This window comes from Coregonus lavaretus (assembly GCF_964263955.1).
Source record: "Coregonus lavaretus genome assembly, chromosome: 29".
Lineage (NCBI taxonomy): Eukaryota > Metazoa > Chordata > Actinopteri > Salmoniformes > Salmonidae > Coregonus > Coregonus lavaretus.
In genome coordinates this window covers 7,561,875-7,579,126 of record NC_140016.1, presented here as the reverse complement: position 1 = coordinate 7,579,126, position 17,252 = coordinate 7,561,875, and the positions used below count along the sequence as shown (strand labels likewise).

Sequence of the window (17,252 nt, the reverse complement as noted above, 5' to 3'; positions counted from 1 at the left end):
TGTTGTTGCCAATTTTGATTTTGTGACTGTGGAAATCTGACTTTATTGCTGTTATCTAATGGAAACCCTGTCCCATAGAAGTTGGAGGGGGAGGAGTTTCAGTACTTCCTCAGTTGTCAGAGTCCCTGACATACCATACATTCTCTTCTCACAAACACATTCTTTTCTCACACATACTCTGTTCTCACACACTGTCACATGCTCTCTCACGGCTGAAATCACTGCTGTCCATTGCTCTTTCCAAACACAGAAACAGGAACAGAATGACTGTGCTTTAAGCCTGACGGAGGGGAAAGTTTCCCTCACTGGGCAGGGAACAGACTGAGGACACACTGGGACTACTATAGTGTCATACTGTACCACTACCACTCTCATGAGGAATGAAGTGACAGGAGAGAGCAGCCAGCAGGACAGAGGTGAGACACTCTCTCTCTCGACTATCTTTCTGTATTCGTTGAGTTTGTTTGAGTTCCACTTTGTCTCAAAACTTATGCCGTGTGTGTTAGTCCTATCTCTCTCAATTCAATTTAATACAATTCAAAAGGCTTTATTGGGATGGGAAACGTGTTTCCAAAGGAATACAGTGTTGTCTCTCTCTCTCTCTCTCTCTCTCTCTCTCTCTCTCTCTCTCTCTCTCTCTCTCTCTCTCTCTCTCTCTCTCTCGCTCTCTCTCTCAAATGTTTACTAGGTGTGTATCACTGGTGTACAACTGGAGTGTGGTGTTTGTGAATGTTTGTCGGACTACAACATAGCCTACTTTCACCCCTACTCTTCAAGAGGGAAAATACTGTCGACTGGACTCTCTCTCTCTCTCTCTCTCTCTCTCTCTCTCTCTCTCTCTCTCTCTCTCTCTCTCTCTCTCTCTCTCCCTCTCCCTCTCTCTCTCTCTCTCTCTCTCTCTCTCTCTCTCTCTCTCTCTCTCTCCTCTCTCTCTCTCTCCTCTCTCTCTCTCTCTCTCTCTCTGAGGACATAGGCAATAAAAAAGATCAATGGAAAATGTGTGATCGTTAGACTATTATATTTGCAGTAGAGAAGTGTGTGTGTGTTTCTCTGTGTTAGCCACTGTACTGTAGTGAGGGGATCTCTCAGCAGTAATTTCCAGCCACAGACACACAGGCGTGTGTTGTTCCAGGGGTTAGGCTAAACTTAGAGCCCCCTGTCTGTCTCATGTTACCCCTGTCCTCAATGACATCCATTTCACACACACTTACCCCACAGCCATACAGTTGAACCCACAGTCGAGCTATATAGATTTGAGGTTTATAAAAGGTTCACAGGCTTCATATTGGCATCAAAAGTTCTGTAACAATGATATTATATTGATCTAGAATCCCAATTAGAATAGTGCTGCTAACATGGAGGGCAGTTGAAAATAAATATGTATCTGTTTATCTGACTCTGACTCTTCTCAATTGCTCCTCATTGACATCCATGAACTGCTAACCTCTTGAGGAGTTTAGAATGTTCACTTTTCCGCTAGCAGCAATTTTCCATTTCAGAATGCCACGGAATGAGAACGAGTTATTGTGATATCACCAAATTGAATCGATTAGAACGTTCCGCAACGGTACGGATTGCATTTGCTGATCATGCTTCTCTACTACAGAACTGAAATCCTCTGTTAGACAGTCGTTTGTCGTTTCCACATGCTTTGCTCTTCTGTTGAAAAAATAAGCCACCCTTTGTAATGAGGAGCTCAGGAGCCTACCAGCCGGGTGGCTCTCTTTTCCAATATACTGTAGTACACTACTTTTAGATCTATCTGTAATATGTCTGTCAGTGTCTGGAAACAGTGTTGTTTCTACTCTAAGAGCGTCAGGCTGTTTACAGCTGTCTCCCTCACAAGACTCACACTGATTCAATCAGGACATGGGATAGCGTCCTAAATGGCACCCTATTCCCTATATAGTGCACTACTTTTGACCAGGGGCCCACAAGGCTAGGGAATAGGGAGACATTTGGGACTCGGCCGTGGATGCCTCAATGGAGTGACCGGTGTTGTTTCACGTCCTCGTGTTCTTTACTTTAGCATGGGGAAAAAAAATGGATGACAGAGAGAGGGGGAGAGAAGTGGAAAGTAGGCAAGGAGGGTTTTGATTAGTTATGCCCTACCTACCCTTTTCCTTACCCCTACACCGTTAAAATGTTGTTTTCATGTTGGGTTGCTACCTTGCTGTGTTATCGTGTGTTGCTACCATGCTGTGTTGTTGTCTTAGGTCTCTCTTTATGTAGTGTTGTGTTGTCTCCATTGTTGTGATGTGTGTTTGGTCCTAAATTTATATATACTTATTTTTTTAATCCCAGCCCCCGTCCCCGCAGGAGGCCTTTTGCCTTTTGGTAGGCCGTCATTGTAAATAAGAATTTGTTCTTTAATTGACTTGCCTAGTTAAATAAAGGTTAAATAAAAAATTAAAATTAAAAAATTAAATAGAAAGACTCAAAACACCATCATTGTGTACTGAAACCATGAAAAGTAGTGCACCTAAACTGAGATCGTCCCTTTGATGCGGTGAACTTGTCCTGTCCCCTTAGCAGAAAAACACCCTCAAAGCATAATGTTTCCACCTCCATGTTTGACGGTGGGGATGGTGTTCTTGGGGTCATAAGCAGCATTCCTCCTTCTCCAAACACGGCATGTTGAGTTGATGCCAAACAGCTCCATTTTGGTCTCATCTGACCACAACACTTTCACCCAGTTCTCCTCTGAATCATTCAGATGTTCATTGGCAAACTTCAGACAGGCATGTATATGTGCTTTCTTGAGCAGGGGGACCTTGCGGTGGCGGCAGGATTTCAGTCCTTCACAGCATAGTGTGTTACCAATTGTTTTCTTGGTGACTATGGTCCCAGCTGCCTTGAGATCATTGACAAGATCCTCCTGTGTAGTTCTGGGCTGATTCCTCACCGTTCTCATGATCATTGCAACTCCACGAGGTGAGACCTTGCATGGAGCCCCAGGCCGAGGGAGATTGACAGTTCTTTTGTGTTTCTTCCATTTGCAAACAATCGCACCAACTGTTGTCACCTTCTCACCAAGCTGCTTGGTGATGGTCTTGTAGCCCATTCCAGCGTGGTGTAGGTCTACAATCTTGTCCCTGACATCCTTGGAGAGCTCTTTGGTCTTGGCCACGATGGAGAGTTTGGAATCTGATTGATTGATTGCTTCTGTGGACAGGTGTCTTTTATACAGGTAACAATCGGAGATTAGGAGCACTCCCTTTAAGAGTGTGCTCCTAATCTCAGCTCGTTACCTGTAGAAAAGACACCTGGGAACCAGAAATCTTTCTGATTGAGAGGGGGTCAAATACTTATTTCCCTCATTAAAATGCAAATCAATTGATAACATTTTTGACATGCGTTGTTCTGGATTTTGTTGTTGTTATTCTGTCTCTCACTGGTCAAATAAACCTACCATTCAAATTATAGACTGATCATTTCTTTGTCAGTGGGCAAACGTACAAAATCAGCAGGGAATCAAATACTTTTTTCCCTCACTGTATATAGCAGAGATAACATGTCCAACTTATAGCAGAGATAACATGTCCAACTTATAGCAGAGATAACATGTCCAACTTATAGCAGAGATAACATGTCCAACTTATAGCAGAGATAACATGTCCAACTTATAGCAGAGGTAACATGTCCAACTTATAGCAGAGATAACATGTCCAACTTATAGCAGAGATAACGTATCCAACTTATAGCAGAGATAACATGTCCAACTTATAGCAGAGATAACGTATCCAACTTATAGCAGAGGTAACATGTCCAACTTATAGCAGAGATAACATGTCTAACTTATAGCAGAGATAACATGTCCAACTTATAGCAGAGATAACGTATCCAACTTACAGCAGAGATAACATGTCCAACTTATAGCAGAGGTAACATGTCCAACTTATAGCAGAGATAACGTATCCAACTTATAGCAGAGATAACGTATCCAACTGATAGCAGAGGTAACATGTCTAACTTATAGCAGAGATAACATTTACAGCATAAAGTGGATATGTGCGTGACAACAAGGATTTGAACCTGTGTCTCCTGCTTGTCAAAACACTGTCCACTCAGCCAGTCTTCAGACTTCACTGTTCTGATGAACCACCCTTGTTACGCTGAGCACATGGGGCCCTATTCAGACTTGAGATATACAGACTTAACATGGACTTCAGTCAATAAAACATGGGCATTCTTTGACATAAGTCCATGTTAAGTCAACTGATCTCAAGTCTGAATAGGACTTCCACCTTTATATTTTCAATGCTTTATTTAGATAGATTTGAAACATGACAACACAGAGGAGGAGTGAAAGTGCGACAAGCAGAATCGAACCGCTGACTTGTGGGACAGTAAGATAGCAAATTTGTTTGGAATGTTACCCACTCAATCACATCTCCACGTGCCATGTGAGGAACTTGTGAATCCCATTGAGTGAAAGCCTGAAGACAAATGTTTAGTTTAAAGACCAAAAGTGAACTTCAAACATTGTGCTGCCGTACTGTTCAGAATTCTCCTAATCTCAGGCATGGAGATGGAGAGAGGGCATTGGTGGCAGGACTGCCCTCTAGATCAGTCTATGGTCAAGTGTAAAAACAGGCAAGTTTGCGGGCGCCTTCCCTCTATTTTGGTCCTTTATGAATTCAGACAGGTGAGAGCACACCAAATGCTCCAAGAAAGTGTGCGTCAATGAAAACGTGAGTACAAAATGTTATCAAATCGAAGAACAAAACATAAAAGGAATTCACTCAACAAGAATATGTGTTTTGTGTAGCATTTCGTCCGCTAATGGCTGCTATGCTAATAGTCCAAGGCGAGCAGTAATTTTGATTCATTGATCAGTTTTCTTTATGCTATATGTAGTTATGCATTTTCTTTGTTTTTTGTTGCAAATTAAGGCCTGCTTTTAACTTAATACTTCTGGCTTGAGTTTATCAACACGCCATACAAGAGCAGGGAATAAACAGTAAGTGGAGGGAATCCCATTTACAGGATTTGGAAACTCCAGAGAAGGGATCTATTTTCCGCACTAGACAGAACTCGAAACACCATGATAGTTTTTTAAACCTTTTCTGGTAGTGCTCCCTGTCTCTTGCAAGGTGTTGCACAACTCTTTGATTGAGTAGTGTTACAACACACCGTGTCATGTTTCAAAACATCTCAGGATGATGTTTCAATACTCTTAAGTTTGTGGCAGCTCAGTTTCCACTAGGTTTAGTGTTTCAAAGCATTTTATTTGAACAGTGTAGCATCCTCCCACCATTTACAGCGCTCAAGCCTTTGGCCAATCAGAACTCCCCATCTGAGCCCCTGTCCCTATGGGCGCGTATTAACGAAGCATCTGAGTAGTAGTGCTGATCTAGGATCAGTTTCCCCCTGTCTATAAAATCGCATTCATTATGATCTGAAAGGCTAAAACTGATCCTCAATCAACACTCCAAGATCATCACCGCTTTGTAAATACGAGCCCTGGTCTCTATGGTGACCTTGCAGAGAGTAGGATGGTGTTTCCCCTGATCAGGGAAAAGGTTAGTTTAGTATTGTCCCCTCTACTGGTTATGAGTGGGGGAGGGTAAGCTGATCTTAGACCTGTGCCCAGTAACCTCTTGTAGAGTGACCTTGTAGCCTGCTGCACCCTGCTGGCATTCTCTTACAGTGGGTCAGCACTACTCTGTCTCAGCAGCACAAACAGTGGGGTCACTCACACACACACACACACACACAGACACTCATTGACCACACACACACTCTTTCTCACTAACCAGCCCACACACACATGCCATCAGAAGAGAGTGCTTTGTGTATTCACTGACTGGGCAGCAGCTAGAGAGAGCGAGAGAGAGAGAGGTGGGTGGGTGGTGGAGGGGAGGAGAGAGGGAGAGATAGATTTCCAGAGAAAGAGGGGAGCGAGAGAGAGTGAGTGAGAGAGAGGATTGTGATAGAGGATAGACAGTTTTAGAGAGATACAGGAAGAAGCTCTACAGAGAGTTAATTGGAGAGAGAACGAAAGCGACAGACCAGACATCCTACACACTAGAGAGATAGAGAGAGATCAGAGCAGGAAAGAGAGAGAAATCAGAGCAGGAGGGAGAGAGAGAGAGAGAGAGAGAGAGAGTGAGAGAGAGAGAGAGAGAGAGAGAGAGCTGCCTCTGAGACAGAGAAGGACAGACAGAGCCAGACCACCAGACAGTCTGAAAGCCTAGTAGCTGAGAGCTGTGCTGAGAGCTGTGGCTGTTGGCAGCATTAATTTCTGGGAGCTGTAAACTGCTGGTACACATGGCGTGGTGCTGCTGCCCTCCTCTCCGGGCCTCCTCGTCCTCCTGCTGCTCTCTGCTCCTCAAACGCTGCCGTCTCTTCCCAGGTTGGTTCCACTTCACCCTGCCATCTGTACCCACAGCCTGTAGCTGAGGCTAGTAGTGACATGAGAAGACAGGGAGCTGTAACTCTCTCCTTCAGACAGATACTGCCGCTGTAGCTATATCTATATGATATGGGTAACAGGCTATCCCATGAAGGTATAGTACAGTACAAGGCTTGGTGTGTCAGTGTGACGCTGTGTTAGGTGGTGTCTGATTGTGCTTATTGTGTGTACTGTAGTGGCAGTCCTGTCAGTCATATTGTTACTAAACTGGGCAGTTTGTTGTGTGTTCTGTAGTGGCAGTCCTGTCAGTCATATTGTCACTAAACTGGGCAGTTTGTTGTGTGTTCTGTAGTGGCAGTCCTGTCAGTCATATTGTTACTAAACTGGGCAGTTTGTTGTGTTCTGTGTCTCAGTGCAGGATAACAGATCAGTCAATCATTGTGTATTGTATTGTCTTTATGCTTTGTCCTGTGTAGAGAGTCTCTCTGCTATGTTGTGTAATATTACCACTATTATGACAAGGTCAAAAAGCATGAAGACAATTTTGACATTGACTGTCAGCCGTGGCTTACCAATACAGTTTTGTATACAATACACAAAGGCTTAGCATTGTTTTGTTGTATTTAGAGGGCGTGCTTGTCCTTGTCTGAGTGTGTTCTAGTCTGAATGTTCTCTCGTCTTACAGAGCTGTTGTCTCATGTGTAACGCTCAGTGCTGTGTGGGGTTGTTGGCTGATGATGTCAGTGCATATGTGTGTCTGTGGGTCATTGTGTGACCTCTCTGCTTCTTCCCATTGTGTTTCCCATCCCCTGTCAACCCTTACCACAGTGTTTCCCAATACCTGTCTCTGGACCCCAGGGGGTGCATGATTTGTTTTTTGCACGACCACTACATATCTAAATCTAATAATCAACTCATCATCAAGCTTTGATTATTTGAACCAGGTGTGCAGTGCTAGTAGCTAGCGCGAGTAGCTATCTCGAGATCAGGGTGGCTGGTGAGGCCATAGTGATAGGGCAAAAGCAAACATTTGCACCCCTTGGGCGCCCCAGGGCCAGGATTGGAAAACACTGTCTTACGATGCCTGATGGCTAGCTGTTTTTCGCGATACATGTCTGTTCCCTGTTTGCTGTTTGATCTACACCATTTTCAACCAACACAATCTTCCTTCAGGTCTAGTAAATGTGTCCTTCCTTGTTTCCTTCTCCTCACCAGAGTATTGATGGAGATATAAGGAGAGGAAGCCACTTTAGACTATTGACATACACCCCTTGATGGTGTTTACTACTTCATGATACACTAATCTCCTTCCCCCTCCTATAGACATTTACTGATGTTTACACTAATCTCCTTCCACCCTCCCAGACATTTATTGATGTTTGTGTCCCACCAATCTCATTCCCTCCTCCCAGACATTTACTAATGTGTGTGTCCCACTAATCTCATTCCCCCTCCCAGACATTTACTGATGTGTGTCACACTAATTTCCATCCCCCCTCCCAGACATTGGGCGCCCTCCTCTTGCCCAGGCGTTGCAGTCGCATGTCAGCTCTTACCACGCCTGGATAAACATTTTATCAGCTGACCACATCATATGTTCTAGCAATCTGGTGCCCGACGGCACAGTCGATGATGTGCCACGCAACCGTTGGTTGATGCATGCAACGTCTGACCATGCAACGGGAACCATATACAGATGTGTGTCACACTTATCTCCTTCCCCCCTCCCAGACATCTCCCCTGCTGAGCTGGATGCACTATGGAGGGAACCACCGTACACGCTAGCGGGAACCAATAAGCACTTCCCAGGAAATGATGTTATGAATCCAGGTAGGGTACAGTAAAAGCCTTAAAGCGTTTCTTTTACCTTCACAAAACATCCAGCTGATTCTATCCCAATTATGATCCTCCTTCCCAAGTCCTACTGAGTTAAATTGCCCAGACTCATTTGGAGTTTGAACGCTTCTGGATTTGTACTGTAGCAAACAATGAAACATTGTATTACGCAGTAGCCTAAACAACATAACAGTGGTAATTTGAGCGGGAGGATTCTTTCAGGCTGTTGTGTCATGCCACCGGTCACCGGTCAGTCCCAGATTGAGGATGTGTTGGGGACATCCTCTCTGTACAATGGGACAACAACATGGGGAAGCCAGCCCAGATGCTCATAAAGCCTATGTGTGTGTGTTTCTATGTGTGTGTGTGTGCGTGTGTGCGCGCAAGTGCGCATATGTGTGAAGCCACCACCGGTCATAAAGCCCTGTCAGGACAACCAGAGCAGCTCATTATATTGTAATAGACCATCTGGGAGATGATAGACTCTTCATGTCCTGTTGATGTTCTGGAGGAAACAGACTAATCACTATTGAAACCCTCATCACAGAATATACTGTACACAAGCAGTTATGTAACTTTAGTGTGAATGTTCTCTCATACAGTAAAAGAGACAAATCACCAACTTTGTCTGGTTACCTCGACTGGTTTGCATTCCGGAAGGATTGACAATGAAGCAATGTGGACACTGTACAGTGTCTTGCTACTGAATGATGCTAAATGCTGGTGTTGTTTTGTAGCCATGTCCACTATTTGATCTCCATCCCCCTTCATAGTTGTCACATAACAAGGTCGATGGATGATCTTGCACTTGCTTACAGAGCACATGTTTCTGACACAAAAGCCTCTTTTAAAATCAACCCCCAAACAACTGTCTCACCCCCTTCCTTCCTGAGGGTACCTCTGACCTGACCTCTGTTTCCTGTCTTCTCCAGGGGTGGAGGGGGAGGAGGAGGAGGGGCCGGGGGTGGAGTCTGGGGACGGGGAGGCGGAGCCGGACAGTTACTGGAAGAGGAAGGAGGCATTCACCAGAGGAAGCACCGTGTCACTGGCCGTGGGAGAGAGGTTCTCCTCAGGTACTGTTCTACTCACAGATACTCTGTATGGATGTGTTCCAAATGACACCCTCATACCTGTATAGGGTGCTACTTTTAACCCATACGGTGCTATTTGGGACAGCCAGGGTGTTTCTCTCTCTATTCTTACTATGGATGTGCTAACTGCTAATGTAGTGGTGTTAACAGCTACTGGTCAATGGTTGTGTGGTGTGATGCTGATTGTGGATCAGTTTGTGTGGTGGTGTTAACAGCTACTGGTCATGGTTGTGTGGTGTGATGCTGATTGTGGATCAGTTTGTGTGGTGGTGTTGATGCTATCACTGCACAGCAGTCTAAATGATGTGCCTATCACTTTATCATTGATGTTGTCTGTGTGTATGTCAACATCCTGCAAGAAAACTGGTGACTCCTCATCTTCCCTTAACGTTAATGTTGCAGTAGACACAGCTACTTAGCTACTCTATGATACTCTGTGACTTTCCTCCAGCAGGTTCCTGTGTAGCTCTCTCCCAAATGGACCTAATGTTAAAAGGTCCCTTCAAACATCCACTAAGAGTCACTCAAGGCTGTAATAGATCTGTTATTCCTAGTCTAACACTGAGCCACTCAATGAGCTCACTTAGCATGGCTCTATAATACACTCACTTAGCATGGCTCTATAATACACTCACTTATGATGGCTCTATAATACACTCACTTAGCATGGCTCTATAATACACTCACTTAGCATGGCTCTATAATACACACACTTATGATGGCTCTATAATACACTCACTTATGATGGCTCTATAATACACTCACTTAGCATGGCTCTATAATACACTCACTTAGCATGGCTCTATAAAACACTCACTTAGCATGGCTCTATAATACACTCACTTAGCATGGCTCTATAATACACTCACTTAGCATGGCTCTATAATACACTCACTTATGATGGCTCTATAATACACTCACTTAGCATGGCTCTATAATACACTCACTTAGCATGGCTCTATAATACACTCACTTATGATGGCTCTATAATACACTCACTTAGCATGGCTCTATAATACACTCACTTATGATGGCTCTATAATACACTCACTTAGCATGGCTCTATAATACACTCACTTATGATGGCTCTATAATACACTCACTTATGATGGCTCTATAATACACTCACTTAGCATGGCTCTATAATACACTCACTTATGATGGCTCTATAATACACTCACCTAGCATGGCTCTATAATACACTCACTTATGATGGCTCTATAATACACTCACTTAGCATGGCTCTATAATACACTCACTTAGCATGGCTCTACAATACATTGACTTAGCATGGCTCTATAATACACTCACTTAGCATGGCTCTATAATACACTCACTTAGCATGGCTCTATAATACACTCACTTAGCATGGCTCTATAATACACTCACTTAGCATGGCTCTATAATACACTCACTTAGCATGGCTCTATAATACACTCACTTAGCATGGCTCTATAATACACTCACTTACCTTCTGGGAAAAGTTACTTAAACAGCTTAACTCCGCATGTTGATGTCTACATGACAATATCACAGTATCAGTCAATACGCCTACCGGTAATGTCTAGACTGACAGTGTGTGTGTGTGCACGTGTGCATTCATGCGTGTGTGTGCGTGCATTTGTGTGTTTGTGTGTGTGTGTTTGCCTGCGTGCGTGCGTGTGTAGACGTGGTGCTGGTGTTCAGCGGTCGGCGGTGCTCAGGTGTAATACCTGACTCTGAACTACAGGAGGCGCTCCGTACTAGACTCAGGGTCGTCGAGAGCAACAGTCAGGACGTCATCCAGCTCTTCAAGGTTAGTCACAGGTCAGGGGTCAGGGGTGAGAGGTCAAGGCATGTCCCCGCCTAGACCAGGGATGCAGTTCCAACCGTTGTCCTGCTAAAAATTGTTTCTCCCTGATGTAGGGGCTAGGGGTTGGTTTAGCATAAAGGTGACCTTCTCTGCATCCTCTCTGCTACTTCATCAATGTCTTTGGTTCTTCTGCCTCCCTATAGGACCTGTCTGCCCGTCTGCTGTCTGTCCACGCTGAGAAGGACAGCTTTGTCATCACCTTCAAGACTGTAGAGGAGATCTGGAAGTTCTCTACCTACCTGGCTCTAGGTATGCTGTACTATCCTCGTCTACCTACCTGGCTCTAGGTATGCTGTACTATCCTAGTCTACCTACCTGGCTCTAGGTATGCTGTACTATCCTAGTCTACCTACCTGGCTCTAGGTATGCTGTACTATCCTAGTCTACCTACCTGGCTCTAGGTATGCTGTACTATCCTCGTCTACCTACCTGGCTCTAGGTATGCTGTACTATCCTAGTCTACCTACCTGGCTCTAGGTATGCTGTACTATCCTAGTCTACCTACCTGGCTCTAGGTATGCTGTACTATCCTCGTCTACCTACCTGGCTCTAGGTATGCTGTACTATCCTAGTCTACCTACCTGGCTCTAGGTATGCTGTACTATCCTAGTCTACCTACCTGGCTCTAGGTATGCTGTACTATCCTAGTCTACCTACCTGGCTCTAGGTATGCTGTACTATCCTAGTCTACCTACCTGGCTCTAGGTATGCTGTACTATCCTAGTCTACCTACCTGGCTCTAGGTATGCTGTACTATCCTAGTCTACCTACCTGGCTCTAGGTATGCTGTACTATCCTAGTCTACCTACCTGGCTCTAGGTATGCTGTACTATCCTAGTCTACCTACCTGGCTCTAGGTATGCTGTACTATCCTAGTCTACCTACCTGGCTCTAGGTATGCTGTACTATCCTAGTCTACCTACCTGGCTCTAGGTATGCTGTACTATCCTAGTCTACCTGACCTGGATGAAACTCATTAACAGATTCTGAAGGCTGATTATTTTGTCCGGTCTGGTTAGAAGTTGCCAATAGGCACAGATCTAGGATCAGCGTCCCACACCCAATCCTAACCTAAGCCATTGACCTGGAAAGACCAGACATTCATCAGGATGTAGGGACAACTTCATTTTACTTTGTTGTATATCCAGGCTATGTGGCGCGGTGCCTGGAGAATTTCCTGTGTGACCAGTCATTGTGGCTGGACACTGAGCTGCTGAGGGACCTGGAGATCACTGTGACTGTAGATGAGGAACACCTGGCCACACTCTACCTGGGACTGCTGCTGCAGGAGGGTGAACGAACACCTTTTGAACACATTATGAACTCTTTATAAACACCCTATGAACACCTTATGAACACCTTATGACATATTATAACCTTATTATGAACAGCACCTGGCCACACTACCTGGGACTGCTGCTGTAAAGGGTAGGGATGGACAATTGAACTCCTTATGACAGGTTATGAACACCATATCAGCATCTTATGAAGTCTTTATAGACATCTTATGAACAGTTTACAAACTACTAATTGACACATTATGAAGACCTTATGAACTCTATGAACTCCTTATGGACAGCTGATGTGCTCTACTTTCTTGACCCTCATCATCAACATCAGTTTACATCACACTCTCCTCAGAGCAGAACAGACGCATAACATGTCTTATTATTCAACCACTGACCTGAAGGAACATTTTCATGGTATTTCAGAACAAGTTGTTCCAGATACCTAGAAATGAAATACAGCTAAACTTAAACTGATGACATGTTCTGAAATACAGCAAAACAGCGACAGTGCCCTTATTCACTATACAGTTTGTCATCCATTAACTTAATGTAATTTAGAGAGCTATTTTTCCTGCATTGCCATTGTACACTGTCTGTGTAGGCATAATGTTTTAAGAGGAAGTACTCTTCTCCCTAATGCCTGAGAGGAATCAATAGCCAGTGAAAGGAAGACGTGTGTGTTGAGAATTGATTTTTAAAACTGTATTCTGTGAAGCAGGACAGAGCCTCAGTTCTATGAAAAGATCCCTTTAGTTCAGTCGAATATTCATTCTTTACAGAAATCTGCATCCCCTGTGTGTGTGTGTGTGTGTGTGTGTGGTGTTCTTTGCGTGTTATTCACCTGTATGTATCTCTCTCCCCCAGGTTCGTTCTTTGCCAAGGCGCTGGTGAGCAGTGGCGAGCATAGTGAGGAGGAGGAGGAGTTGTGTTTCAGACGTAACGACTTGCTGATGGTTAGAGACACGGGGCAGGACAATCACTGGGAGGGCACCCTTCTCTCCACCGGGCAACACGGACTAGTGCCTGTCAACACCATGCAGCCGCTGCCATACCCCTTCTACCAGTGAGCTACCTAATCCCTAACCCCAAACCCATACCCCTTCTACCAATGAGTTACCTGTACCTAGTCCGGATCCGGCCCGCAAAGGGGTCCAACTGTTTAAGTTGAGTTTTAAAAAAACATTTAAAAAAACTCAATATACTTTCAAATGACTAAAAAAACAAATCAAAATTGGGTAGAAATGATAATGGACCTATATTCACACAGTTTCTTGATTGTCCAGATTGCTAATGATCACTAGACAGTCAGGGCAATGGATAGACTATTTTTGGCACATTTTGACTGCAAGGAAATATAAGACATTATCAGTGCTCCTCTCCGGACCACGTTGAAGACCAAATGCGGCCCCCGGGGCTAAATGAGTTCGACACCCCTGCCCTAACCCATACCCCTTCTACCAGTGAGTTACCTAGTCCATACCCCCTAACCCATACCCCTTCTACCAGTGAGTTACCTAGTCCCTACACCCTAACCCATACCCCTTCTACCAGTGAGTTACCTAGTCTCTAGCCCCTAACCCATACCCCTTCTACCAGTGAGTTACCTAGTCCATACCCCCTAACCCATACCCCTTCTACCAGTGAGTTACCTAGTCCCTAGCCTCTAACCCATACCCCTTCTACCAGTGAGTTACCTAGTCCCTAGCCCCTAACCCATACCCCTTCTACCAGTGAGTTACCTAGTCCCTAGCCCCTAACCCATACCCCTTCTACCAGTGAGTTACCTAGTCCATACCCCCTAACCCATACCCCTTCTACCAGTGAGTTACCTAGTCCCTAGCCCCTAACCCATACCCCTTCTACCAGTGAGTTACCTAGTCCATACCCCCTAACCCATACCCCTTCTACCAGTGAGTTACCTAGTTCCTAGCCCCTAAGTCATACCCCTTCTACCAGTGAGTTACCTAGTCCCTACCCCCTAACCCATACCCCTTCTACCAGTAAGTCAAATTACATCCTATGCAGTATATACACCTTATAACATTACACAGTGACATACTCAGTCACACTATAAGCTATAAACCTCTATTCTTCATTGTCACACTTTTATTTCCTCTCACCTCATATTTTGTAGTGAAATATGGCAGCCATTTTGTGCCAAACTGATGTGTATCCTGTTTGTGTAGGTGGTTCCTGAGGAAGTACCCTGACTGTGCCGGATGCTCCCCTTCAGAGAGAGGACAGTTTGACCACCATATTGGTGAGGCCCTAACCCTAACCCTAACCCTAACCCTAACCCTAACCCTAACCCTAACCCTAACCCTAACCCTCACCCTAACCCTAACCCTCACCCTCACCCTCACCCTCACCCTAACCCTAACCCTAAGCCTAACCCTCACCCTCACCCTAACCCTAACCCTAACCCTAACCCTAACCCTTCAGAAAGAGGACAGTTTGACCACCCTATAGGTGAGGCCCAACCCTAACCCTAACCCTAACCCTCACCCTCACCCTCACCCTAACCCTAACCCTAACCCTAACCCTAACCCTAACCCTAACCCTAACCCTCACCCTCACCCTAACCCTAACCCTAACCCTAACCCTAAGCCTAACCCTAACCCTCACCCTAACCCTAACCCTCACCCTCACCCTCACCCTCACCCTAACCCTCACCCTCACCCTCACCCTAACCCTAACCCTAACCCTAACCCTAACCCTAACCCTAACCCTCACCCTAACCCTAACCCTTCAGAAAGAGGACAGTTTGACCACCCTATAGGTGAGGCCCTAACCCTAACTCTTCAGAGAGAGGACAGTTTGATCACCCTATACCTACACTCATGCCATGGCCAGTGTTAAATACAGATACTAGGTATTTCCTCCAACCCCCTCTCCTTTCCCCTCCCCCTGCAGTAACTGGTTCCTGTGAGGCTGTAGTTGACCATAACCCAGTAGGTTGTGATGAGCTCCAACTGAGTAGAGGTGACCTGATTGAGATACAGGGGATGCTACTTCGTGGTCTGGACCTGTTCATAGGAACACACTGCTCTACAGGACACACCGGATTCGTACACAAGGCTCACGTCAAGCCACTCAACGCCAAACCACTGTAAGAGCAATACATTTACATTTTTACATTTTAGTCATTTAGCAGACACTCATATCCAGAGCGACTTACAGTTAGCGCATTCATCTTAAGATAGCTAGGTGGGACAACCACATATCACAGGCATATTAAGGACATGTTCCTCAATAAAGTAGCTATAAAGTAGGGTTGGGCAGGGCCTCTGCTGTCCTAGCTTCAGCGGGAAGCTAGTTCCACCATTGGGCTGCCAGGACAGAGAAGAGCTTGGACTGGGCTAAGCGGGAGCTGCCCTCCCGTAGGGGTGGGAGGCCCAGGAGATCAGATGGGGCAGAATGGAGAGCTCGGGTTGGGGTGTAGGGTTTGAGCATAGGGAGGGGCAGTTCCTCTTGCTGCTCTGTAGGTAAGCACCATGGTCTTGTAGTGGATGTCATCTTCGACTGGAAGCCATTGGAGTGTGCGGAGGAGCGGGGTGACATGGGAGAACTTGGGAAGGTTGAAAACCAGGCGGCTGCAGCGTTCTGGATAAGTTGCAGGGGTTTGATGGCATAACAGCATTACAATACCAAACCACTGTGAGGGCTATACATAACAGCATTACAATACCAAACCACTGTTAGGGAAATACATAACAGCATTACAATACCAAACCACTGTGAGGGCAATACATAACAGCATTACAATACCAAACCACTGTTAGGGCTATACATAACAGCATTACAATACCAAACCACTGTTAGGGCAATACATAACAGCATTACAATACCAAACCACTGTTAGGGCAATACATAACAGCATTACAATACCAAACCACTGTTAGGGCTATACATAACAGCATTACAATACCAAACCACTGTTAGGGCTATACATAACAGCATTACAATACCAAACCACTGTGAGGGCAATACATAACAGCATTACAATACCAAACCACTGTTAGGGCTATACATAACAGCATTACAATACCAAACCACTGTGAGGGCAATACATAACAGCATTACAATACCAAACCACTGTGAGGGCAATACATAACAGCATTACAATACCAAACCACTGTGAGGGCTATACATAACAGCATTACAATACCAAACCACTGTGAGGGCAATACATAACAGCATTACAATACCAAACCACTGTGAGGGCAATACATAACAGCATTACAATACCAAACCACTGTGAGGGCAATACATACAAAATATTATGAATTTATACCGTTTTTGCTGTGAACAGTTATTGTTAACACAAATAGGAGTTTGTTCCACAATTATGTGTTCACAAATTATTTGTGCACAATCTAATTTACTCAATTTCTGTTTTCTCCTAAAACATGTTTTTATTCACCCCTCAACTCTTCTCAGTCTTCTAGGAACAGTTAGGACAGTGGACAATGTGTTATGTTTTCTCATTCTGTTCATATTTACTTGGTCTATCTGTTTATCTGTTGTCAATAGTAGAAGCTTCAGGTGGAGGGATGGAGGTGTAGAGAGATGGAGAGATGGAGGGGTGGAGGGATGGAAGGATGGAGGGGTAAAGGGATGGGGTAAAGGGATGGAGGTGTGGAGAGATGGAGGGATGGAGGGATGGAAGGATGGAGGGATGGAGGGATGGAGGGATGGAGGGATGGAAGGATGGAGGGATGGAGGGATGGAGGGATGGAGGGATGGAAGGATGGAGGGATGAGGGATGGAGGGATGGAGGGATGGAGGGATGGAGGGATGGAGGGATGGAAGGATGGAGGGATGAG

The 17,252-nt window shown here is 45.0% G+C and overlaps 1 protein-coding gene across 1 annotated transcript in view; it reads left to right on the top strand.

Moving 5' to 3' along the window:
• The first annotated feature begins 199 nt into the window (after positions 1–199).
• The window catches only part of sh3tc2 (SH3 domain and tetratricopeptide repeats 2), a 34,696-nt gene continuing 17,643 nt past the window's right edge, over positions 200–17,252 (top strand). The window contains 9 exon segments of the mRNA XM_084147438.1: positions 200–416; positions 8,090–8,193; positions 9,144–9,267; positions 10,953–11,080; positions 11,281–11,386; positions 12,286–12,429; positions 13,291–13,489; positions 14,613–14,686; positions 15,340–15,535. Coding sequence (XP_084003564.1) covers positions 374–416; positions 8,090–8,193; positions 9,144–9,267; positions 10,953–11,080; positions 11,281–11,386; positions 12,286–12,429; positions 13,291–13,489; positions 14,613–14,686; positions 15,340–15,535 — 1,118 coding nt within the window. The 5' untranslated portion in view covers positions 200–373.